Source organism: Rhincodon typus, chromosome 30 (genome assembly GCF_021869965.1).
Source record: "Rhincodon typus isolate 14 chromosome 30, sRhiTyp1.1, whole genome shotgun sequence".
NCBI classification, from domain to species: domain Eukaryota; kingdom Metazoa; phylum Chordata; class Chondrichthyes; order Orectolobiformes; family Rhincodontidae; genus Rhincodon; species Rhincodon typus.
Window position 1 is genome coordinate 980,467 of NC_063361.1, and position 27,484 is coordinate 1,007,950.

At 42.7% G+C, this 27,484-nt stretch overlaps 1 protein-coding gene across 4 annotated transcripts in view; it reads left to right on the forward strand.

Moving 5' to 3' along the window:
* The window catches only part of kansl1b (KAT8 regulatory NSL complex subunit 1b), a 207,654-nt gene that overhangs the window by 140,200 nt on the left and 39,970 nt on the right, over positions 1-27,484 (forward strand). For all 4 annotated transcript variants that reach the window (XM_048614701.1, XM_048614699.1, XM_048614698.1 and 1 more), the window contains 2 exons: positions 7,213-7,408; positions 16,574-16,739. In XM_048614701.1, the coding sequence (XP_048470658.1) occupies positions 7,213-7,408; positions 16,574-16,739 (362 nt within the window). The remainder of the gene's footprint in view (positions 1-7,212; positions 7,409-16,573; positions 16,740-27,484) is intronic.

Below are 27,484 nucleotides of genomic sequence, written 5' to 3' on the forward strand. Positions count from 1 at the left end.
TCAACCACACTCACAAGGTAGTGCAAAACGTCACCCAGGCACAACATAATGCCATCCATGCTCTCAAGGCCAATCACAGCATTGTCATCAAACCAGCAAAGGAGGAACCATCTTCATACAGAATAGAACGGACTATTGCAAGGAAGTTGAATAACCACGACAGCTGAATAACCAGGAACACTACAGACAACTACCTGCTGATCCGACCAAAGAACACACCTGTCAACTGAACAGACTGGTCACGACTTTTGACCAAGTCCTTCACAGTACCCTACGCACTCTCATCCCATGTACTTCCCGTGGAGGGGACTTCAGCTGCTTTCCAAAGATACACAAAGCCAACACACGTGGACGTCCAGTTGTATCAGCCAATGGGATCTTGTCTGAGAACCTCTCTGGCTATTTTGAGAGCATCTTGAAACCCATTGTACAGGGAACCCACCAGCTTCTGTTGAGACGCAACCGATTTCTTACCGAAATTCAGCACCCAGTTGAACCAGGAACATTCCTCATCGCAATGGACGTTTCGGCACTCTGCACCAGCATCTCCCACGAGGATGGCATTGCCGCAACAGCGTCAATATTCAATACCACCGACTGCCAATTTCCAGATGCCATCCTTCAACTCATCTGCTTCATCCTTGACCACAACGTCTTCACCTTCAACAACCAGTTCTTCTTCCAGACACTTGAAGCAGCCATGGGGACCAGATTTGCTCCCTACTATGCCAACATTTTCATGCACCTGTTCGAACAAGACTTCTTTGCTGCACAAAGCCTCCGACCAGTGCTATACACCAGATACATTGACGACATTTTCTTCCTTTGGACTCATGGTGAGGAATCACTGAAACAACTACATAGGACGGCGCTGTGGCTCACTGGTTAGCACTGCTGCCTCACAGCACCAGGGATCCGAGTTCGATTCCAGCCTCGGGCGACCGTCTGTGTGGAGTTTGCACATTCTCCCCACGTCTGCGTGAGTTTCCTCCGGGTGCTCCAGTTTCCTCCCACAGTCCAAAGATGTGCAGGCTAGGTGGATTGGCCATGCTAAATTTCCCGTAGTGTTCAGGGATGTGTAGATTAGGTGGGTTTTAGGGGTGTGGGTCTGGGTGGGATGCTCCAAGGGTCGGTATGAACTTGTTGGGCCAAAGGGCCTGTTTCCACACTAGGGATTCTATGATTTCTATGATAGCAATAACAACCAGTTTCATCTCACCATCAACTTACCATGGACTACTCTTCAGAATCAGTCTCGTTCTTGGACACACTCATCTCCGTCAAGGATGAACACCTCAGTACCTCACTCTGCCGCAAGCCCACGGATAACCTCATGATGCTGCATTTCTGTAGCTTCCACCCTAAACACATTAAAACAGCTGTCCTCTACGCATACACAGGATCTGTTTGGATGAGGAGGAACGAGACAGACACCTGAAGGTGTTGAAGGACACCTTCATAGGAACAGGATACAATGCTCAATTCATCGATAGCCAGTTCTGATGTGTCACAGTGAAAAACCAGAATGACCTCCTCAGAAGACAGATGCGCGATACGTCTGATAGGGTACTCTTCGATGCCTAGTACTTTCTGGGAGCGGAGAAACTACACCATGTTCTTAGCAGCCTTCAACACATTATCGATGAAGAGCCCCTCGCCAAGATCTTCTGCACACCTCCACTTCAAACAGCCACCAGACCTTAAAAAGACCATTATTCACAGCAAGCTACCCAGCCTTCAGGACAGCATTGACGACAACACTATACAGCCCTGTCACGGCAATCTCTGCAGACCTGTCAGATCTTTGACGTGGACAGTACCATCACACCTGGGAACACCACCCACCATGTGTATGGCAGATACTCGTGACTTGGCCAACGTTGGCTATTTCGTACACTGCAGGCAAGGATGCCCTGAGGCATGGTATATTGGTGAAACCATGCAGACACTACAACAACAGATGAATGGGCAACAGCACAACAATCACCAGACAGGGATGTTCCCTCCCAGTGGGGGACCACTTCGGTGATCAAGCACATTTGGCCTCGAATCTTTGTGTAAACGACCTCCAAGGCAGACTTCGGGATAAGTAACTATGCAAAGTTGCCGAGTAGAGGCTGATAGCCATGTTTGGTACCCAGGAGGATGGCCTCAACTGGGATCTTGGGTTCATGTCACACTACGGGTGACCCCACCACACTATATACACTCAGGCACACGCACACGTGTGCACACACGTGCACATTCTCCGCCCCCAATCTCTCTCTCTCGCTCTCTCGCTCTCGCTCTCTCGCTCTCTCTCTCGCTCTCTCTCTCTCTCTCACAAACACACACACACTCTTTCTCTTGCATGCGCACGCGCACACACATACATGAATTTATGGGTTGAATTTGTATTCACAGATACGTTCTATTTTGTTCAAAAAGCACATAATTTATAGATAGTCAGTCAATTTGGCATTTTATAAATTCCTACTTTAGAATAAAACCAGTCTGACTCCAAACCAAAACGCAAACAGATCCTAAACAAGGCCTCACACCTAACATTCATTGATCACCACCTCAAAAAAGTTCCACCAGATTTGTTGGGCATGACCTCCCTCAAACAAAGACATGCTGAGTCTCCCTGATCAAACCTTTCCTCTGTAGTTGGAGGCATTGTTTTTCCCCTTCACTGTTTCCTCCAGTAGTTTCACTACCACTAATGTCACCTCTTCTTCAACTAATGAAACCTTTAGTTCTCTGAGGACAGTGACTTGAAAGGAACTTGGGGATTTATGTTATACAATGAATTAAAACCTTCTGACTGATTAAAGATTTAACAGCATCTTTGTTTAATACATCCTCAGTAGTGGTGTGACCTCTTGATCTTTTACTGATAAATTCTGTGTCTGATACTACCTCTTTCACTAACACCTGAAGAAGCAGTAAGACTCTGAAAGCTTGTGCTTTCAAATAAACTTGTTGGATTATAGCCTGGTGCCACGTGATTTCTGACCTTGTCCACCCCAGGCCAACACTGGCACCTCCTATCATCAGATAGAAAAGCTCTTGATTGATGAGATCGTGTTACATGGAGAAGGCAGGAGAATGGGATTGAGAAACGTACCAGACGTGATTAAATGGTAGAGCAGACTCGCTGAACCAAATTTTACAAGTACAGAATTCGAGAACATGGATTGTGAAATTCTTGAGCAGGTTGATGTAAGAAGGAAGGAGACATTGGAGGTTTTGGTATATTTAAAAGTGGACAAATCCCCGGGTCTGAATAAGTTGTATCCCAGTTTGTTGTGGGAGGTGAACGAGGAAATAGCAGAGGCCCTGACGCAAATTTTTAAAGAACCTCTGGCCAAGCGGAGATACCAGAGGACTGAAAGACGGCTAACTTTCCAGAGAACTATAGACCAGTGAGTCTAATATCAGTGGCAGTGAAACAATTGGAGGAAATAGTGAAGGAAAAAAAATTACTTCCATCTACAGAGGAAAGGTTTGATCAGGGAGAGTCAGCATGTCTTTGTTAGAGAGAGGTCATGCCTAACAAATCTGGTGGAATTTTTTGAGGTGGTGATCAAGTGTTTGGCTGAGAGTGGAATTGTGATATGGTTTACATGGATTTCAGCAAGGCCTTTGACAAGGTCCCATGTGGGAAAAGCTCGTCTTATGCAGGGCAACTTGGTAAAATGGATCCAAAATTGGCTCAGTGATAGAATATAGAGGCTGACTGTAGAAGACAGTTTTGTGTGTCTCAATCTGGTATGCATTGACATAGCACAGAGGTCAGTGCTGGGTCCCTTTTATTGTTTGTGACAATCATAAAAGTGGATGAGAATGTGGGAGTGTGATAAGTTTGGGAATGATGCGAAGATTGACTGGGTGGATTCTTGCAGACAACACTTCACCACTTTCTGAATTTAATCAGTGGTAGGTAATTAATGCAAGTCCAACCAACAAAGTCGATATCCCCTGAATGAATTAGGAAGAAAAATTGGCAGCCCAGACACCTGTATTTTAATTGTAGGTAATTGAGTGAGTGAACACACTTTTTAAAAATTATGCCTTTATCACCTTTTTGTCAAAGACTAATGAGCCATGTACTTCAATCAGTAATAAATGGGAATTCTATCTAGAATTACTAATTAATGTAATCCACAGCTGGCTCACCTGCTTCTGGACCACAGTTCCCCTGCATATAGGTCAGAGGAAATGCGTTGCATCTGTTGAGCTCTGTACACTGTTCTGCAATATGTTCTGAATGTTGTAGCCCATCTTGCCAAGTTGGCTGAACATGCAACCCATATTTGCACAAGTCCCAGTGTGCTGTATATTTTTATTTGTTGCCTCATGTTAACGCTAAAGTGAATTCTGTAGCCATGCTACTTCGAGTTCACAATAAGAACATAAGAACTAGGAGCAGGAGTAGGCCATCTGACCCATCCAGCCTGCTCTGCCATTCAATAAGATCATGGCTGATCCTTTTGTGGACTCTGCTCTGTTTACATTAATTTTCCTTTAGTGTTCAAAAATCTATCTATCTTTGCCTTAAACATGTTGATTGAGGTAGCCTGAACTGCTTCACTGGGCAAGGAGTTCCTCAGATTTATAATCCTTTGGGTAAAGAAGTTCCTTCTCAACTCAGTCCTAATTCTGCTCCCCCTTATTTTGAGTTTATGCCCCATTGTTCTAGCCAGTGGAAACAACCTCCCAGCTTCTATCTTATCTATTCCCTTTTATAATTTTATGTGTTTCTATCGGACTCGCCCTCGTTCTTCTAAATTCCAGCAAGCATAGTCCCAATCTACTTAATCTCTCCTCATAAACTACCCCTCTCACCTCCAGAATCAACCTGGTGAACCTCCTTTGCAGCCCCTCCAGGGTCGGTGCATCCTTTGTCAAGTAAGGAGACCAAAACTGTACACAGTACTCCAGGTGTGACCTCACCAGCACCCTATACAGCTGCAGCATAACCTCCCTATTTTTAAACTCCATTCCTCTAGGAATGAAGGGCAATATTTGATTTGCCTTCTTAACTGCCTGCTGCACATGCAAACCAACTTTTTGTGATTCATGTGCAAGAACACCCAGGTCACTCTGTACAGCAGCATGCTACAATTTTTCACCATTTAAATGATGGTCTGTGTTGCTGTTATAGCTACCAAAATGGATGACCTTGCATTTATCAACATTGTGCTCCATTTGCCAGACCTTGCCCACTCACTTTTTAATCTATATCCCTGTGCAGACTTTGTGTCCTCTGCACATTTTGCTCTACCACGCATCTTAGTGTCATCTGCAAACTTTCACACACTATACTTGATCCCCAACTCCAAATAATCTGTTGTATGTCAATTGTAAACAGTTGTGGTGCCAAGACTGATCTCTCAGGCACACCACTAGCCACTGTTCTCCAACCACGAAAGTAACTATTTAGCCCCACTGTTTACCTTCTGTTAGTTAACCAATCCTCAGTGGATGCTAATACATTAGTTGTAACACTGTTCATGTTTATCTTATGCAGCAGCCTTTTGTGCAGCACCTTATCAAATGCTTTATGGAAATCCAAATATATCTCATCCACCAGTTCCCCGTTGTCCACTGCGCTCATAATGTCCTCAAAGAATTCCAGTAAATTAGTTAAACATGACCTGCCTTTCATGAACTCATGCTGGTTCTGTCCAATGGGACAATTTCTATCCAGATGCCTCACTATTTCTTCCTTGATGATAGATGCAAGCACTTGCCCCACTACAGAAGTTAAGCTAGGACTTATAGTGACCTACCTTTTTGTCTCCCTCCGTTTTTAAACAGTGGCATCACATTTACTGTTTTCCAATCTGCCGGAACTGCCCCAGAGTCCAGCAAATTTTGGTAAATTACCACAAGGGCAGTAACAGTGCAGGGAATTACAGGTGTGATTTCAGTCCAGGCCATGATGCAGATCTTTCTTTATTATGATGTACTATTTAATTTACCATCCTGAGGGTACTGACTGATATCCGAATTGTTTGTTTGTTTCTGTGTAACCATATTCATCAATCCATTGACAGAAAACAAGATTTAAGATTTTGGATTGTCATGATCTGCAGGTAGTGATGCCATCTTTTACCTAGTGTTTCTTTCATTCGAAGTAAATCACAAAAAGAATAGTACTGTATTCTGTATCCTTTCATACAATTTTTTGTTTAACAAATCATTACCTCTATTTTTCTCTAAAATGATGATTCTCTGACAGGTCGCTCTGAAGTTAAAAATTGATAATTACACCTTTTGGGGTTGTTGATTGCTCCGCTGAGCTGACTGGTTTTCGTGCAAATGTTTCGTCTCCCTTCTTGGTGACATCTTCAGGGCATAGCCTCAAGATTAGAGGGAGCAGATTTAGGACCGAATTGAGAAGGAACTTCTTCACCCAGAGGGTTGTTAATCTATGGAATTCCTTGCCCAGTGAAGTAGTTGACGCTACTTCAGTAAACGTTTTTAAAGATAAGGTAGATTTTTTTTGAACAATAAAGGAATTAAGGGATACAGTGAGAACGCGGGTAAGTGGATCTGAGTCCACGAAAAGATCAGCCATGATCTTATTGAATGGTGGAGCAGGCTCGAAGGGCCGGACGGCCTACTCCTGCTCGTAGTTCTTATGTTCTTATGTCTAACCTCCATTGAAGCGCTGTTGTTCTGTCCCACTCTGAATTTATATAGTCCGTTCTGTCATGGTGGGTAGACAGCACTGAAGAGAAGGGCAATGAAATATTTGCGCAAACCAACCAACAATTCTAACCACAACCTGAGCTACAGATCCTTGTTAAAATATTAAATGACACTTTTTTTTGTTCAAGAAATTGAAGTGGAGAGCTGACAAAATTCCAGATTTCAAATATTGAGAGGGCAATTAATATGTTTAACTGATCTGGGATTTCAAACCAGTTTAGTTGTATTTGTTGTCCGCTGGTATCTGTGGCTTCTTCAAGGAAGGACTAGATAGCTAACATTTCAAAGCTTTTTCTACAGAAACTCTTGCCCCCATCAGACAAGTGTGTGAAGGACATCAGTTGAGCTTTTAATCAGCATGCGTACTGAGGCAGAAATGTTTCGTGCCTTTCATTTGTGAAAATGTTATTTCTGATCAGGTTTCTGTCTGTACATGGAATGGAAGGCTTTTTTGTAAGTGACTTTGTGCACACTCTGCCTTTTGTTAATGCATATTTTGTTTCTCCTAAGTGTTCACAGTTTACTCCCAGACAACAGTTCCACCGATAGTTCAGATGCTGAAGAACTACTGAATAAAAAGCAGAGGTTGAATATGCTGCCTGTCCCACCTGATAGCACCTGCATTGCAGCTCGAGTTCGTCCATTGTTGACCTGTAAAAAGCGGAGGCTTATCAGACCCAACAACATTCAACCGCTGACCCGGAAGGTGAGTGTATTATATGCTGTTGTGAGTGACAATGTAACGTTCATTAACTCCATAACATTTCAGATGGCAGGGCCGCTAAAAGTAACAGGCGATTTGGAGCAGGAATATTTTGTCACATGATATGATTGATGGAGCACTCTTTGAGGCAAAATTGGATGAAGTCGAGGCAGATCTAACGTTTGAGAGGGTGCAAGTCAGTGGAGTAAGGTTTGAACTGCACCAGTAAAGTATCAGCAAAAACCAAAGTGAACCCTCTCAAAAGTATCAACCAGAAGAATTGGAAGTATTTTATGGACTTTGTCATAGAATCATAGAGATAAACAGCATGGAAACAGACCCTTTGGTTCAACTCGTCCATGCTGATTAGATATACTATATAAATCTAGACCCATTTGCCAGAACTTAGAACATAGAACAGCACAGCACAGTACAGGCCCTTCAGCCCACGATGTTGTGTCAAACTTTTGCCCTAATCCTAAGGTCTATCTAACCTCCACCCCTACCTTATACTATCATCCATATGCCTATCTAATAGCTGCTTAAATGCCCCTAATGAGGCCAACTCCACTACCCTCTCCGGCAATGCATTCCACGCCCCGACCACTCTCTTGAGTAAAGAACCTACCTCTGATGTCTCCCCTATATCTACCTCCACTCACTTTAAAACTATGCCCCCTCATGATAGCGACCTCCACCCTAGGAAAAAGTCTCTGGCTGTCCACTCTATCTATACCTCTGATCATTTTGTACACCTCTACCAAGTCACCTCTCATCCTTCGTCGTTCTAAAGAGAAAAGCCCTAGCTCTCTCAACTTTTCCTCGTAAGACCTTCCTTCCATTCCAGGCAACATCGTGGTAAATCTCCTCTGTACCTTTTCCAACACGTTCACATCTTTCCTGTCCATATCTTGGTCCATATCTTTCTAAATCCTTCCTATTCATGTACCTATCCAGATGCTTTTTAAATCTTGTGATAGAACCCGCCTCCACCACTTCCTCTGGCAGCTCATTCCATACACACATCACCCTCTGCATGAAAAAGTTGCCCCTTTGGATCCTTTTGTATCTTCCCTATCTCACCTTAAACTTATGCTGTCTAGTTTTAGATTTTCCCACCCCAGAGAAACAACCTTGCCTATTTACCCTATCCGTGCCCCTCATGATTTTATAAACTTCTATAAGGTCATTCCTCAGGCCCCGACACACCAGGGAAAATAGCCCCAGCCTATTCAGCCTCTGCTTACAGCTCAAACCCTCCAACCCTGGCAACATTCTCGTAAATCTTTTCTGACAACATCCTTCCTATAGCAGGGAGACCAGAATTGTATGCGGTATTTCAATAGTGGCCTATACAATATCCTGTAGAGCCGCAGCATGACCTCCCAACTCCTATATTCAGTGCACTGACCAATAAAGGCAAGCATACCAAAAGCCTGCTTCACTATCCCATCTACCTGCGACTCCACTTTCAAGAAACAATGAACCTGCACTTCAAGGTCTGTTTGTTCAGCAAGACACCCGGGACCTTAACATTAAGTGTATTAGTTCTGCCTAATTTGCCTTTCCAAATGCAGCACCTCATGTTTATCTAAGTTAAACTCCATCTTCCCATCCTTAGCCCATTGGCCCGCCTGATCAAGATCCCGTTGTACTCTGTGGTAACCTTTTGCTGTCCACTACACCTCCAATTTTGGCGTCATCCACAAACTTACTAACCATGCCTCCTATGTCCACATCCAAATTGTTTATGTTAATGATGAAAAGCAGTGGATCTTTGTGGCACACCTCTGGCACAGGCCTCCAGTCTATAAAGCAGCCCTCCACCATCACTCTCTGTCTTCTATCTTTGAGCCAGTTCTGTATCCAAATAGCTAGTACTCCCTGTATTCCGTGTGATCTAACCTTGGTAACCAGCCTCCCGTGAGGAGACTTGTCGATCGCCTTACTGAAATCCAAATAGATCACATCCAGTGTCCTGCCCTTGTGTGTAGTTTATTGGGTTATTTAAATTCAAAATTGTGTGCTTGATGAATGATGCACATCACGTATATTTTATACATGATGCCTACATTGAAAATTCAGTGGCTTTTTACTCATTTTGTCCCTTGGATTTTTGACAAATCCCATCTGATTGAAGCAGAGAAATTCATTATCGTTTATTTATCAAACCCAAAGCAGTGAGCATCTTGGTTTATTTTTGAATAATTATCTATCCTCCTCATTCTCACCAACTGACTCCCCCAAGCCTGACCACCATGTAGGTGACACACATAAGGAGTGTGAGGGAATACTTCCCACTTGCAGCTCCAACAGGACGCGGGAAGCTTCACCCTTTAACAAGCAGCAACATTCGTGAACCCAGGACAAGCAGCCGACTTAATTGGCAAAATCCACAAACATTCAGTCACTTCGCCACCAATACTCAGTAGCAGCAGTCTTACGAAATGTACTGCAGTGATTTGGCAAAGATCATTAAACAGCACCTTCCAAACTTACAACCCCTGCATCTAGAAGGACAGGGGTAGCAGATAATGGGAACACCACCATCTGCAAGTTCCCCTCCAAGCCATTCACCATCCTGACTTGGAAATACATTGCGGTTCCTTCACTATTGTTGCATCAAAATGCTGTAATTTCCTGCCTAGCGCCATTGTGGGTCCACCTATAGCACATAGACTGCAATGGTTGAAGAAGGTAGCTAAGGACAGGTAGTACCCAGCCAGCGGCGCACATGTCCCAGAAGTGAATAAAATATTTAGATAGTACATAATTGAGGCCATAGGACTCTTGTGGCACTCCAATAGTTATGCTTTTCCAAAGTGAAAAAGATCTGTTTATCTTGATTCCATCTTCAGTGTTTTAACCAATCCTCAGTCTGTACGAAGACATTACTCTCAATAGTGTGAGGTCCCATGTTGGCACTTTTATCTGGCACCTTACTGAATGCTTTCTGGACATCCAAAAACACACTATCAGTTCTGCTTGTTTTATCCCCAAAGAGCCATGGTAAACATGTCAGATGTGATTTTCCTTTCACAAAATCATACTGACTGTTTATGTTTGTGTTCAGGTTTTCTGAATGCACTGCTGTTTCTTCCTTAATAGTAGACTCTAACATTTTCCCAGTGACAGATGTGACATGAACTGGCCTACAGTTTCCTGCTTTCTGTCTCCCACCCATCTTGAATAAACAGGTCACAAAAATAGTTTAACAAATAGCTAGAAGCTTTCCAGAATCCAGTCGGTCCTGGAATATTTTGACCAATACCTCCACTTTCTCTGCAGTTAGTTTTAAAACAATTGGATGCGGGCCATCAGGTCCTGGCGAAGTGTCTGCCTTCAGTCCCATTAGTTTGTCAAGTACTTATTGTCCCTTGCGATAGAGTTTGTTGCAAGATCTTTTCTCGAGTTCACACCTTGCTTAGCTGTTTTCTTTGGGATTTTATAGAACCCTCTGCCGTGTAAATGAATGAAAAATGCTAGATGAAATTGTATTTATCAGTTCACCATTGCATCCTCCAAGGGCTCTTCACTCTCTTTAGCCACTTTGTTTTTATATTTCTTAATTTACTTCAATCAGTTTTCACCTTTTGATGAGCCTTACTGCTAGATCCTGGAAGAAAAAAATTCCCTGGCCGACCACTGGTTTACATCATTTTGTATGCCTGAACTTTTGTTTGGATACTGTCCTTGACCACCTTTTGTTAAAGATGGATGGTTCATCCTTCTCATTAAGACCTCCTTTTTGACACAAAGAAATTTTTGCTGAGTGTTACGTAATGTCTGTTCATCCACTGACTTTCCTCTTAATCTATTTTCCTGCCCACTTTAGACAGCTCTTTCTTCATACCCCTGTAATTGCCCTTATTTATGTTGGAGACACTGATTTGAGACCCAAGCTGCTCTCTCTCAAGCAGAAATTGAAGTTCTTCCATGTTGTGATTGCTACCCATGAGAGGATCCTTAGCCATGAGATCTCTTAATAACCCTCCCTCACTATCCATTAATAGATTTAAAACAGCCTGTTTATGGGTTGTTTGTGCAAAGTTAACAAAGCTGCCTGATCTCCTTTTCCTTTTTGCTGATTTTTTTTTTGCCTGGAACAATTATTGAGTTCCCGGTCTTGGTCACACTGCAACTACATCTCTGTTGGTAGGAGTAAATTATAATGACTTGTTAGCTACATGTGCTGTCAAGTCATCTGTCTTTTTACAAGTGTTGCATGCATTCATTCATTAAAAAAGCCTTAAGCTTTGACTTTTTACCAAGTTAACTTTCTCTTTTTGTAATTTCTGCTGCATTCTTCTATACAAATTTTCAATCCCTTTTTGTAACACTTTGATTATTGTAACAGAGTTGTTGTGGCTGCATACACTTCTACATGCATTTCGTAGCCTGGATAGTGATAGTAGAGACTCCAGCTTTCTGTCTCTCATGCCTTGTTAGGAATGCCTCCCGCTGTTACTCCTAGCATTGATGATTGTTGGAAAGATTTATGAATATGCCTATCTTGGCCATCAAGTCCTTGGATGAAACTTCAATCCAGAGCTTCTGCCTAAGCAGCAGGAAAGCTATCCATTGCATCACAAAACTTCCATACTTTCTGGTGGATCATTAGGATTAGGATACAATGAGTGACTTGGGTTAATGTGTGGACACTAGAGAAACTGAAATTGTTTCTGCAGCAGAGGGTTAAGGAGATATTGAAGAAGTATTGAAAAGAAAGATTTTGATGGAGTAAATAAGGAGAAACTGATTCCACCAACAAGAGGATATTCGGCAAAAGAATTAGCAAAGAGATGACTCTCTGTGCGCAATATCATATGTGTTTTCTGAGAGAGCAGCATTTTGCATAAGCAAAATATTATTTAGCAGACCTTTCCATGGAAAGGATGAAACAACTTTTAAAAGGGGTGAGCAATCAGTCAGAAATCGTGACCTAGTTTGAAACCAGTGACAGAAAATATTTGAAGAGAAGTTGGACTGTTCTAATTGAAAACAGTAAAATCTTGCAACTTGAAAGATCAAGTGTTGCATGTTTTAAAAGCAAAGTACTACAGATCCTGCATATCTGAAATAAGTGCAAAGTACTGGAGAAACTGGCAGCATTTGTGGACACAATATAGTTTACAGTTCAAGTCTGGCATGACCCTTTGGAACACATTTGTTAAGTTGTATCCATATAACGTTGCGTTTTGGGGTCAACAAAAGGGAGAAGGTGAGACAACTGGACCAAACATCTTTCAAATTAAGGAAATTCTGCCTCACAACAGCTCTGGTTAAGCTTCAGTGTGTTGTAATAAAACCACAACGTCTAAGAGCAGAAGAGAATGAAAATATCTAGCGTGCAAATAGCATTGTGTATCTTTGTGTGGGGTAAAGACAGAAAACCCAGAAAGCTTAAAAGAATTCACACAAGATCTAAGTTCATCTGCTTAACCATCAAATCAAAGGACCACCATCACGCTATAGACACTAGCTTCTCAGGGTTACAAAAGTCAAAAGGATTCTGAGAGGTCGAAGACTTTTTGCCTTTGGCTTGGACTTCTGATTTTTAGAATTTTGTTTACTCTAATCTTTTTCCAATACTTGAGGAAGTAGCCTGAGAACATTGGTCATCTTTCAAGATTATAAAGACTCTGGAACAGTTCCTGTGGATTAGAGGGTAGCTAATGTGATCACGCTTTAAAAAGAGAAAGCAAGAAACCAGATTAGCTGGGCATCGGTACTAGAGAAATGCTAGAATCCATTATGACAGGCAGAGCACTTGGAAAACAGTGTCAGGATTGGACAGAATCAGCATGGATATAACTAGTAGGGTTGATAGGGGGAACCAGTGGATTGGTTTTACATGGACTTTCAGAAGGCTATCCATAATGTCCCGTGTAAGAGATCAGTATTTAATATTACATCTCTGAACAGACTGATTATTACACACTTCTGGAGCAGGTAGAACTTGAACCTGGGTGTCTCGGTCTGGGGTAGAGATTCTACTGCTGTACTGCAAAAGGGCCCCATATCCTATTTATTATCTGTCAACCAGGCGTCCCTGATTGGCCCACGTTAACAGCACCAATCAAGGATCTCATAGTCTATAAGGTCCACCTGGTTCCAAATCACTTTATCAGCAAAATCAGGAAGAAAGATGATTACCTGAATGGTGACAGATTATGAATGGGAGAAGTGCATCAAGACCTGGGTGTCTTTGTACACCAGCCACTGTAAGTGAGCATAGAGGTGAAGAAAGCAAATGATATTTTGGCCTTCAATGTGAGAAGATTTGAGCAGGGATGTCTCACAGCAATTGTACAGACCCTTGGTGAGACTATACTTGGAGTATAGTGTGCAGTTTGGTTTCCTTACCTGAGGAAGGTTGTTCTAGCTATGAAAAGGATGCAGCAAAAGTTTGCCAGACTGATTCTTGGGCTGACGGAACTGATGTATGAAGAAAGCCTGGATTGGTTAAGATTATAATCAATGACGGGGGATCACATAGAAACTCATGAAATTCTAACAGGACAGATAGTGTTGAGGAAGTGGGAAGGCTGCAGACATACTTGGACAGACTAGGACAGTAGACAAAGAAGTGGTAGATGGAATGCCATGTGTGAAAATCCTGGTTTATGCACCTTGGTGGGAAGAATAGAGGCATAGATTATTTTCTATATGGGAAAAGACTTCAGAAATCTGAAGCACTTTTTAAAAATTCATTCACAGGATGAAGGCATCACTGGCTAGGCCAGAATTTATTGCCCATTCCTAATTACCCAGATGGCAGTTAAGGATCAGCCAACTTGAGCTTCCTAGTTCAAGATTCTCTTAAAGTTAATATGCAGGTTCAGTTGGCAGTTAGGAAGGCAAATGCAATGTTAGCATTCATTTCAAGAGGGCTATATTACAAAAGCAGAGATGTACTGCTGAGGCTGTATAAGGCTCTTGTCAGATCACAGTTAGAATATTTGTGAGCACTTTTAGATCCCATATCTATGGAACAATGTGCTGGTATTGAAGGGAGTCTACAGGAGGTTTACAAGAATGATCCTGGGATATAGAGTTTGTCCTATGGGAAGTGGTTGAAGACTCTGAGTGTGTACTCAGTGGAGTTTAGAAGGTTGAGGGGGGATCTCATGAAAACTTATAAAAGACAGAGGCCTGGATAGAGTGGACACAGAAGATGTAGTATCTAGTATCATAGAATCGTACAATCCCTACAGTGTGGAAGCAGGCCGTCTGGCCCATTGAGTCCTCACCAACCCTCTGAAGCGCATCCCAACCAGACCCACTCCCCTCCCCTATCCCTGTAACCGTGCATTTCCATGGCGAATCCACCTAGCCTACACATCGCTAGGCACTGGACAGCTTAGCGAAGCCAATCCACTGTAGGAGAAAACCAGAACACCCAGGGGAAGCCAACGCAGACACAGGGAGAATGTGCAAACTCCACACAGACAGTTGCCCAAGGCTGGAATCGAACCTGGGTCCCTGGCGCTGTGAGGCAGCAAAGCTAACCACTGAGCCACTATGCTGCCCAGAGGTAGTAGGAGAGACTAGGACTCCAGGGCACAGCCTTAAAGTGAAAGGATGACCCTTTAAAACTGAAATGAGCAAGAATTGGCAGTGAATCTGTAGAACACATTGCCACGTAAGGCTGCAGAGGCCAAGTCACTGAGTGAACCTTCTGTGTCCCCTTAGTTCGCAGTTGTAGTTTCTACCTGACACCTGTCAAGCACATTTTATTTTATTCTTTATCTTAATTTCTACCTCTCTTTTTTTTCATCCAGGAAGCTCTGGATTTACTTGTCCTTTCTTTGCTTTGTGAGAAAATAGGCCTTGACTGTATCTGAACCATTTCTTTCTTGAAGGTAGCCAAATATTCAGATGAGGTCTGTGTTGACTGAATATGATCTGCATAAATACTGAGACTGTCAGGAGCGCACTTGCTTCTGGTCTTATCAATCAACTTCTGTTTTATCCTGCCTGAATCCTTTTGTCGTCAACAAGTAGTGCACACAAATCTAGCATTAACCCTTTCAGACTTAAATACAGCAGGGAAGGCTTTTTTTTTTACAAGTGTTTGAATGAATCAAAAGGTTACTAGTGTGCTCTGGAGAAGATAATAAACAATGAATATGGCAGCAGCTGGGAAATTTGAGGTTAGACAAATGGACGATCATAAAATAGTGAGAATCTTTCAGGAGTGAAAGGATAGTAAGAGGCTTTGACATAGTGAAAGACAGTAAGGATTAAATTCCTGTAGAGTCTCTTATGGCCTTAAGATGTTGTAAAAGCCCTTTGAAATCCATGAAGTACATTTGAAGTTGGATTACAAAGAACAAAGAAAAGAACAAAGAAAATTACAGCACAGGAACAGGCCTTTCGGCCCTCCAAGCCTGCATCCACATGCTGCCCATCACAACTAAAACCCCATACCTTTCCGGGGACTGTATCCCTCCATTCCCATCCTAATCGTGTATTTGTCAAGACGCCTTTTAAAAGTCACTATCATATCTGCTTCTACTACCTCCCCCGGCAGTGGGTTCCAGGCACCCGCCACGCTCTGTGTAAAAAAAAAAAAAAACTTTTTCACATAGCCACTCTTTTTAAAATGAAGAAAAGTAATTTATTTAATGTGTTAAAAGAAGAATGTTTTATTTTGCCATACTAAAGGGTTTTTTGGATACATAAAGGTATTCATTTAAAAGATCTCCTTTCAAGTGCCAAGTAAAGGTATCCTTCATTTCAAATGTGAAGTGAAAAAATTTATAGTAGACATGAATGCTAAAATAAATTATTTGTTTTCTTAACACAAGATTTTTTTTTACCTCATAATTAGATACAAACAAGATTGTAAGTGACTACTGGAAATTTTGCAATGTTAATTGTCTTAATTCATTTTACACAAATCTCTTTAGCACTGCATCAAGTTGCGTTGTTTTAGTATTATTTCTTCTACATCTATGGTAACATGTTAAAAATATTTTTGGCTTGTGGATATTTTTGTTTCTGATGGTGATCCATATCCATGTATTCCTTGATATTGGGACATATGAGAAAATTTGTTTCATACAGCGATGGAAACATTTCAAGGGAACGTTACTGCCAATCACTGTTTCCAGTGTCTGTGCCATGCCAGTCATTGATTGTTTTACCTGTGCCTGTTTGCAGACCCAGCGTCCTCTTGCAGTGCGATGTAACTGTGATGTCACAACTTCTTGCATTATGTGTGGATCCAAGAATTCAGAGTCATTTGAGAATTGCTATGACATGCCCATGTCAGAGCGGCTTGCGCTGTTGGACCCCTGTCTCCACCCGGTCCTTTCAATTTCTGATGGTAAGTTTCGTAACGGCTGTGGCTGAGTTACATTTTCGGCATTATGAACATGGTTCTATGGCATTTTAAGATGTGACTTCACAGCAAAGGGATTCTTGGCTCTTAACATGTATATTGCATTATGCACTTCTGTGAATATATTGAGTTTAAACTTCTGATTTAATTGCACAGTAAGTGTTTCAGATTATGTTTTAATTATACAGCATAATTCTACTTTTCTTAACCTGAATACCTTGCACATCATCAATGTGTTAGTTGCATGTGAACTGAAGGTGTTGGCATTTTAGTTACAAAGTATGTGTTTCGGCTTCCTGTCTAATTCCATGTACATTACAGTTGCATGCTTTGTGTCCCGTTGTGTGTTCTGTTTATACATCCTGGATCCTAACTAATACTTTAATTGCACCTTTGTAGGTTGTTAATTTTTTTGTTTTGCATCAGTCACCTAAAAGTACATATCCACATCCCAGGAAATGGTCATAAAGAGGATGTCACTGGCCTGGCCAGTATTTATTGCTAATCCTAATTGCTCTTGACAACACAGCAATGAGCTCCCTTTTTGAACCAGTACATGACAGTAGTTTTGTGACAATCCCCAGTAATGGTCAGATGCAGTTATCCCTTGCGCTGCTAGTCAGGCTTATTGAGATTTATACCCCTGCTGTTAAAATATGGTACAATCTTGATTCAAGTTACATTTTACTCTTCGTCTGAAAGGAGTTCAACTCCATATGCAATTAGGATTTATTGCATTGCATTGAATGAGCGTGTCAGCTGATTTTCCTCCTCTGCACAGTGCCGGAGTCCTGCAGACCTGGAAACTTCTTTTTTTTGCTTGTTTAGTAGTTACACATGGATTATTGTCACAGGAAAGCTTCAAAATGGAATTTTATCAGCCAACTAATGATTTTCTTCGCTTTAACCCTTTTGAGATTCTCTGATTCATTGAGGAACATAAGATAAATTGTCAATCCTTACATTTTTGATTCTCAATTAATTTTGGTGCACCTCATAACAGGAGTACTGAATTCTTGAATTTGGATTGCATCAAATTTAATTTGGCCTCTTAATCTTGCTATTGACAATTTGACTGACCATTTGCACCTTTTTTGATCTCCAGGGATGAGAGAGTATTTCAAAGCCTTTGGAGCTTGTTGTCTCTTGCACCATCAAACTCCTGTTCATCTCAAAGAGCTGTCTGTTTTCTTATTTGGGTTCAATCCCTTTCACCCGTCACCATTGTGCTTGTTAAGGTTACCTCTGGTTGCCTCTGTAAATGTTTTCAAAATTCTCGTGCTTGTATTAATATCGTCCTATGTACTTCTTCCTCATCTCTGTAATTACCTAGATACCCCTGTGAGAACTGTGTGTTTCTTGAAGTTTGACCTGTTGTATTCTTCATTTCCTTTGCTCCTCTTCTGGCAGAGATTCCTGAGTCTTTTGCTCTGCTGTTCATTGTCTAATTATTTCAGTTGCCTTCCTGCTCCTCCTCAATACAACTCTGTCCAAGATTTTGATTGTTTGTGTTAATATTTCCTTATGTAATTTGCTCAATAACACTCCTTTGGAATATTTTTTTTCAGTGGGTTCATGGTGATTTTTAAATGTGCATTATTATTGAGACATCCAAGCACGGAATAAGTTATGTCATGACTTAACTAGGATCAGTGAATCAATAATTATGCTCCACTGCTCTAGGGGTCATCACACAATGTGTAGATGTACAAGAATGCCACTGAAATTACAGAAACATCTGACTGGTACCCAGAGAAAGCAAACCGCACACTGAACTTTAACAAGAACTGTAAAAGAAAGGAGTTATAATTTTAAATTGCATATTAACTTCAAACCCCCTGATTCCCCAGTGCACGAACATGCAATCTCAGTCACAATTAAGACAGACTAAACATGAATCATTTAACAAATATAGCATGGGTAGAAAAATAATGTAGATTGTGTAAACCAAACTTAAAAGATCAAAAGTCCAGGCCACAAGGTGGAAAGTCATTTTGTTGTCTCTTATTAAATTTTGTAACAACAAGGTGCTGTTGTCTGTAGAATGATGATCATCCTTTGATTCAATGGTTGATCAGGTATTTGGGTCTTTTTTTCCCATGTGTTCTTTCTTCTTCAGCCTGACTGCAGACTGCATGTTTTCTCACTGTAGTCACTTACACAGCTCTTTAACACTGCAGCTCAACCAATCAGAGTTGTCAGATAAAATTTTCTTAACTCATCAATACTTGGTGCTATTCAGTATCAACTTTTCCCTCTCTTTTACTTCCAAACATTGTATGACATGACTAAACAAGCTGCTTTTCATCAGTGTGCTGGTTGATTAAAGCCATTATTGTTTTTTTTACAGTTGTACTGGACCATGTGCTTCAAGTTTGGCTCATGCAATCTTGGAAATGAAACTTGAGCCATCCACTCACCATGCAAGCTTGACACCTAAGTAGGGAGCATCAAAGTTTTGCTGTTACCTGGATCAGATCACTGCTCACTACATCTTGTGCACACTCAAAAAATGACCCTATAGTCACCACTTTCAACTGAACACTTGTTTTTGCAAGTTGCAAAACTTTCCTGTTTTTCAATTGGAGCAGAATTTCACTAGTGAACAATCAATCCATTTACTGCCCTGCCAGTCTTTTTATAGGGTCATAGAGGTCTGCCGCACAGAAAAATCCTCTTTGGCCCATTGTGTCTATATGAGTCAGAAGCAACCACGCAAACAGTCTAATCCCATTTTCCAGCACTCGGCCCATAGACTAGTATGCCTTGACAATGCAAAGAAACTTGTGTAAATGTGCTGAGGAAAGATACTTTGTGTCCAAAAGTTCTACTTTGCACTCATCATGACAGACTGCCAAATTTACAAGGGAATGACAGTTAACATGAAAAATGTAGGCGTGAACTACTGTCCTCCACGTATTTATTTAATTTGAAAAAATTGTAACTTGCATGCTCCTTTTTCATGCAGAGTGCATTGAGTGAGCCGCTCGTGTACTACTACATGGCAGCAGCATGGAGCAATTAGCTTTGCCAGAGTCTGAAATCTTTGAGATAACCTGCCTTTCAGACACTCTGAGGTAGATTCAGTAATTTTCGGGTCTGAGAGTGTTAACTATAGGCCCGTTTTGTGACTGTGCAAGATGTAGTGAGCAGTGATCTGATCAGGCTAACTATTATCGCACAGGAAAGCTTTGATGCTTTCTATTTTAAGTGTCAAGCTTGCATGGTGAGTAAATGGCTTAAGACATATTTACACAATTGCTGATGGGCCAATCCTATGAAATATGGCTCAGGGAAGATGGCATGTGGTAGGCAGTTGTAAAAAAATCGATAGCAGATTTCTCATTGAGGAAATGAAACCCATTAGACTGTTCTATTTCAAAGGCAAATTTGTGTGGGATCGAGCAGATTAAGGTGTACAAGGAAATTTTCACACGCAGCTACAGATTCAAATATAGCAAAGGTATATTTGTACGTAATAAAAATATGCAAAGTTTAGGGGTCACTACATCCAAAACATGTTTCTCGTGTGAGCCAATGGAAATGTTAGTGAGAGCTGGCTGAAAGCAATGATAGTGCCATTGCCATTTGGGCATTTGTGGTTTCATTAAAGTTGAATTCAACTGTGCAAGTTGCTAAGCTCATGAGTTAAATGAATACAGATTTGAATTAATTGGATGGATGAAACCAACCATGTTTTTAGGCAGCTGCAACAAGAGTTGTATTATTCACTAATAGAATGTTGCCATCAAATCAAAACTACTTTCTGCCTACAGCACAAATGAGGAATGTGTGTGAATTTCAGTGCCAGTACAATGCCAAGTGTGTAGGCTATACATCACTACAACTGGTGAACTGCATCAAACAGTATGTCCCATCAGCTGCTCACAATAGGTAGAGTAGTGATGACGTTCAGCTAGCCCATTTCTGCAGAGTTCACAATTGAGTTTCTGAAATTGACCAGTGCTTGCAGAAGATTTCTGAATGTGCTTAGAATTCCCCAATGATCAATTTTAAGATGCAGTCGGTATAGCTTTTTTTTTGGGCTGGAGCTGCTTGTATTCATAAGCAGGGACCTGTCCAGGTCAAAGAAATGAGTGAAGACAATTCATTTCACTCTCCTTTTCTAAGGCTGTATCAAGCATTCATAAGAAAAGTCATCTGACTCATAAAACTGGTAGTGTTAAATGCGAAATGAATAGAGGAGAGTTTGGATATTAGAATTAAGGAATTGTTCTCGTCATTGTGTAACAAAACAATTTGTTATCTCTGATTGTGGATTATCATTACTGTCAAATATAAGTAGAAAAGCATGATGATGTTATCCCCTCGCCCCAGCTCAGAGCCCTTCTCTCTTCAACCTGCAGAGGACCTCTGCTGTTCTTTGTCCTCAGAAGGATCCACACCCTCAGCAAACACTTTTTCTCTGCTCTATCAGACATCAAAGCATCTGCAGTCCTTACTGTCTCTGAGTCATCTCCAGCCTTACGTCACCACTGCATGCAGACAATTATTGCAAACTGAGAAGGTCATGCCTCTGTTTCTTGGCAAATGAGAGCAGAACCAGAAATAAAATAAAAACGTGTATAGAAAGCAAAGGCACATTGATGTCTCTAGTGGAGTTGTTTGTTAGACATGATATCCCTCCAAAATGTTAAGCTGCATGTATATCTATGGGCTAAGTCTCCTGCTGTTTTTCCCATCCCTTACTGCTCTCCTGCATATGTTCTCCTTGCTTTCCCCAGGCTTCTCCCACAAAAATAAAAGCCACTGGTCCTACTTCATGCATTTATTTGGAACTCATCTGCTTTTCTGCAGAAGCAGTTTCGGTTGGGGAGCAAACTGAACTTGGGACATATCATAGATGACACAGTATGGAGCTGGAAGAACACAGCAGGCCAGGCAGCATCAGAAGAGCGGAAAAAATGACGTTTCGAGTCAGGACCATTCTTTAGAAATGGGGAGGGGGAAGGGAGCTCAGAAATAAATAGAGAGCAGGGGTGGGGCTGGGCAAGGTAGGTGGGATGATGATAGGTGAGTGCAGGTAGGGAGTGGTGGGGATTAGTCAGTGAGGTGGGAGAGATGGATAGGTGAGAGAGAAGATGGGTAGGTTGTGTCAGGTCAGGGAGGCAGGGATGAGAGGGAGGGTTGGACATGGGATGAAGCCAGGAGTGGGGAGATTTTAACACTGGTGAATTCCATGTTTAGGTCATCAGGCTGTATGCTCCCAAGGCAGAATATGAGGTGCTGCTCCTCCAGTTTGCGGTGGTGTCATTGTGACACTGGAGGAGACCCAGGATGGACATGTCACCCCGGGAGTTAAAATGGTTTGTGACCGGAAGGTGGTGGTGTTTGTCGGGTACAGAGCGCAGATGCTCTCCAAAACGGTCTTGAGTTTATGTTTGGTCTCACCGATGTAGAAGAGGCCTCATTGGGAGCAGTGAATACAGGAGACCACATTGATGGATGTGCAGGTGAACCCCTGTCTAATATGGAAAGTTTGTTTTGTGCCTTGAATGGAGGTGAGGGGACAGGTGTAGAACTTCCTGCGGTTGCAGGGAAAGGTGCTGGGCGTGGTGGGGTTAGTGGGGAGTGTGGAGCAAACGGGGAGTCGCAGAGAGAATAGTCCCTACAAAAGGCAGATAGGGGTGGGGAGGGAAATATATATTTGGTTGTGGGGTCAGATTGTAGGTGGCAGAAGTGACGGAGAATGATACATTGGATGCAGAGGTTGGTGGGGTAATATGTGAGGACAAGGGGAATTCTCTTTATTTTGTTGGGGGGAAGGGGATGTGAGGGCAGAAGTGTGTGAAGTGCAAGAGATGCAGTTGAGGGCATTTTTGATCACAGTTACGGTCCTTGAAATAGGACATCTGGGATGTGCGGGAGTGGAACTCCCCATCTTGGGAGCAGATGCGGTGGCAAATAGATGTCAGTTTCGCGGCTGTCTCCAGAGATGGAGACAGAGATCTGGGAAGGAGAGGGAGGTATTGGAGATGGTCCAGATGAATTTGAGGTTGAGGTGAAAGGTGTTAGTAAAGTTAATGAACTGTTCAAGCTCCTCATAGGAACATGAGGTAGCGCCGATACAGTCATCAATGTAGAGGAGGAAGAGGTGGGGTATAGATCCAGTGTAGCAGCAGAAGAGGGACTGGTCCCACATTTCCTACAAAGAGGCAGGCATAGCTTGGAGACATGCAGGTGTCATAGCCACCCCCTTAGTCTGTAGGAAGTGGGAGGAGTTAAAGGAGAAGTTGTTAAGGGTAAGGACGCGTTCAGTTCAGATGAGGGTGTCGGTGGAGGGCGAGAGGATTGGGACATGTTATGATGTGTCTCCTCTTGTCTGTTGGCCCCCCACCGTACCCTGGAAAATAATCTGTAGTTTAAAGGAAATATCAGAATAAAGATAGGCGCTGATAGTGTTTTCATTTGGCATAGACATTGCACCACAGAAGAGCGCCAGTCTGTCCTTCGAGCCCATGCTGGTTCTCTGTACATCTCTGCTTACTCTTTCCACGTCTTCCTGCAGTTTATTTGCCTTCACTGCCACCACCCACATAAACGGCAAGTTCCAGATCATTACCGCTCACTGCATCAAAAACTTTGAAAGGAAAATTTGCTGCTTCTTTCCTGCCCTTCGAAAGCTGTAGCTGAAGGTTTCCCCCTCAGTCTGTACCGCAGCGGAAGCATAATTATATTTCAACCAATGTTGCTGAAATAACTTCAGTGTAGACCTTTTCAGCATCATCCTAGCACACCATCTGGTGACTGCATCATGGAACTGCAATGGGCAGTCTGTGTTCCTTCTTCACTGGGAGCAAAAAGACAGGAGCTGTATTCAGCCGTTGGTTCCTTGAGCCTGCTCTCCATTCAACAAGGTCATGGCTAATTTTCCACCTGGATCCCACTATTCTTTCCAAACTATCACATATCACTTATTACCCGAAGGCCTTGCAATCTGTCTTAAATAAATAGAACCATTGATCATAAATTCTTCCTGCAGAATTCCAGTTACCATTTTCTCCTTAGCTCAGTCTTAAAAACAAACAACTTAATGTTCTGATACCATGGTCCTGTGTTCTGAACTCATCAACCAAGAAAAGGCTTCTACCCTTTCGAGCACATTCAAGATTTTTTGTGTTGAATTTAGGGCAGTGATGCAAGGGAGAAAACTTGTCAGCCATCTGGCCAGTATTTAAATACATTTTTGAAAGTTGTTTGAAGTGTGACGAAATGTGCTTTAAGAGGGTGCAGGGCTGGATGAACACAGCAGGCCAAGCAGCATCATAGGAGCAGAAAGGCTGACGTTTTGAGCCGAGACCCTTCATCAGAAAAGGGGGAGGGGAAGGGGTTGCTGAAATAAATAGGGAGAGAGTGGGAGGCGGATGGAAGAAGGATAGAGGAGAGGATAGGTGGAGAGGAAACAAACAGGTCGAAGAGGCGGGCATGGAGCCAGTAAAGGTGAGTGTAGGTGGGGAGTTAGGGAGGGGATAGGTCAGTCCAGGGAGGACGGACAGGTCAAGGGGGCGGGATGAGGTTAGTAGGTAGGAGATGGAGGTGCGACTTGAGATGGGAGGAGGGTATAGGTGGGAGGAAGGACAGGTTAGGGAGGCGGGGACGAGCTGGACTGGTTTTGGGATGCGGTAAGGGGAGGGGAGATTTTGAAGCTTGAGAAATCCACATTGATACCATTGGGCTGCAGGGTTCCCAAACGGAATATGAGTTGCTGTTCCTGCAACCTTCGGATGGCATCGTTGATGAGGCATTCCACTCCCGTACGTCTCAGTTGTCCTCGTTTTTCAAGGACCGTAACTTCCCCCCCCTCAGTGGTCGAGAACGCCCTCAACCGTGTCTCCCACATCTCCCGCAACTCATCCCTCACACCCTGTCCACGCAATAAGAACCAAAAAAGAATCCCCCTCGTCCTCACGTACCACCCCACCAACCTCCGGATCCAACGCATCATCCTCCGACACTTCCGCCATCTGCAATCCGACCCCACCACCAAAGACATCTTTCCCTCCCCACCCTTATCTGCTTTCCGGAGGGCCCACTCTCTCAGTGACTCCCTTGTCTGCTCCACACTCCCCTCTAGCCCCACCACACCCGGCACTTTTCCCTGCAACCGCAGGAAGTGCTGCACCTGCCCCCATACCTCCTCCCTCACCCCCATCCCAGACCCCAAGAAGACTTTCCACATCAAGCAGATGTTCACCTGCACACCTGCCAGTGTGGTATACTGCATCCGCTGTACCTGTTGTGGCCTTCTCTACATCGGGGAAACCAAGCGGAGGCTCAGGGACCGCTTTGCAGAACACCTACGCTCGGTTCGCAATAAACAACTGCACCTCCCAGTCACGAACCATTTCAACTCCCCCTCCCATTCCTCAGACGACATGTCCATCCTGGGCCTCCTGCAGTGCCACAACGATGCCACCTGAAGGTTGCAGGAACAGCAACTCATATCTTGCTTGGGAACCCTGCAGCCCAATGATATCAATGTGGATTTCACAAGCTTCAAAATCTCCCCTCCCCTTACCGCATCCCAAAACCAGTCCAGCTCGTCCCCGCCTCCCTAACCTGTTCTTCCTCCCACCTATCCCCTCCTCCCACCTCAAGCCGCACCCCCATCTCCTACCTACTAACCTCATCCCGCCCCCTTGACCTGTCCGTCCTCCCTGGATTGACCTATCCCCTCCCTAACTCCCCACCTACACTCACCTTTACTGGCTCCATCCCCGCCTCTTTGACCTGTCTGTCTTCTCTCCACCTATCCTCTCCTCTGTCCATCTTCTATCCGCCTCCCACTCTCTCCCTATTTATTTCAGAACCCCCTTCCCCTCCCCCTTTTCTGATGAAGGGTCTAGTCCCGAAACGTCAGCCTTTCTGCTCCTATGATGCTGCTTGGCCTGCTGTGTTCATCCAGCCCTGCACCTTGTTGTCTCGGATTCTCCAGCATCTGCAGTTCCTACTATCTCTGTGCCTTAAGAGGGATGTGTTTTGTCCTGTTTCTCTTGAGGGTTGTTGTCGGCCTGGTGACGAGATGTCTCCCCATCAAGCAGAGTCAATCGCTTTGGTTTTTGTAAAATTAGACAAAAAGCATGTCAGGCTTTCACAGACCCAGGGTTTTAGTTTTGCTTTCAGTTGCTGAGGTTGGGGAAGACGCTAAATACATCTCTCTCGCGCTGTCTTGCTGCGCTGCTGCAGAAAGCTTGAGTTCTGTCTCTACTAGATTCATTCTGTCGGTGTCCCTTTTCCTGAATTGGAGATAGCAAGCAAGGGAAGAGTGTGTTTATGGGATGCTGCTGTATTGGAACAGTAGTTAAATAATATACCATTTTGTAAATATTTCAAGTTAAAGTTATGCCAGTTCTTTTTCTCGTTTGTATCTTAACTGTGGTGTAAGAATAAAGTATGTTTTGCTTAAAGTCTAGTAGTTTAACCAACTGAATCACACCTGGACCGCAGCACCGTACACTTGCCTTTAAATAAGGTAAAAGTTAGGGTCAAAAACAAAGTTGATGGAAAAGCTCAGCAGGTCTGGCAGCATCTGTGAGGTGAAAAAAGAGTTAACGTTTCAGGTCCGGTGACCCTTCCTCAGAACGGAAGTTAGGGTATAGGCTATTTCCTTGATCTATTCTAAGGAGTTTAGTTCTGGTCCGTAAAACGTTCTTCTAGATTTGCAAAAAGACCTTGACTTTGCTGACCCTTCACACATCAAGGTATTGGACACTTACCAATTTGGGCATTTTTATAATTTTGTTGTAGTACTACTCATTTAAGATCGCAAGAAATAATAGGTCATTAGATACTGAAACCTGATTTATCATTGAAAAATATTACCGGTTATCTTCATCTGTCAGCTCCATTTTCACTCCCATTTTATCAGTCTCAATCTTGAATATACAAAATGACTGAGCAGCGCTCTGAGGTACAGGATTCTAAAGATTTGCAATCCTCTGAGTCTAGAAATTTTTTTCGCATCTCGATCCTGAATTGTCACGCCCTTGTCCTGGGCCTGTGATTCCTTATTCTGGCATCATGATGGATCTGAAATGTTTAATTCTCTTTCTCTTCACAAGTCCTGCCTAACCTGCTGAATGTTTCCAACATTTTTTGCATATTTTTTCGATGTTCAGCTGTTTTGCTTTTGATTCCTTGTTCTATAGTCTCTCAAAATCTTAGATTTCAATTACATCACCCTCATTCTTCGAAACATCAGAGTTTAGGACATTATATTTAATTGTCCTCCCATCCCAGTCAGCAATCCAGTAAATCTCAATTGCATTGTCTCTAAGGCAAGTGTATTCTTCTGTAAGTACAGAGGCCAGAACTGTGCACATTATTGTGGGTTTGGTCTTTCCAAAGCAATGTAAATTTGCTGTGAACACTTCCTTACTTTTGTGCTTCAAACCCTTTGCAATAAAGATCAATGCTGATTTTCTATTCTAATTACTTGTAGTCATGTATTAGTTTCCCGTATTCCTTTTACGAAGACCCAAATATCTCTGAAAGCAAGAAATCAATAGGTTTTTATCATTTATGTTTTTTATTGAGGTGGAAGGGGTGAATGGCCTAGTGGTATTGTTGCTGGACGAATAATTCAGAGACCAGTGTAATGTTTTGATGGTTGGGATTTGAATCTCACCACAACAGATGGTGGAATTCGAATTCAATAAAATCTGGAATCAAAGTCTTATCACAGCCATGAAAATATTGTTGCTTGTCAT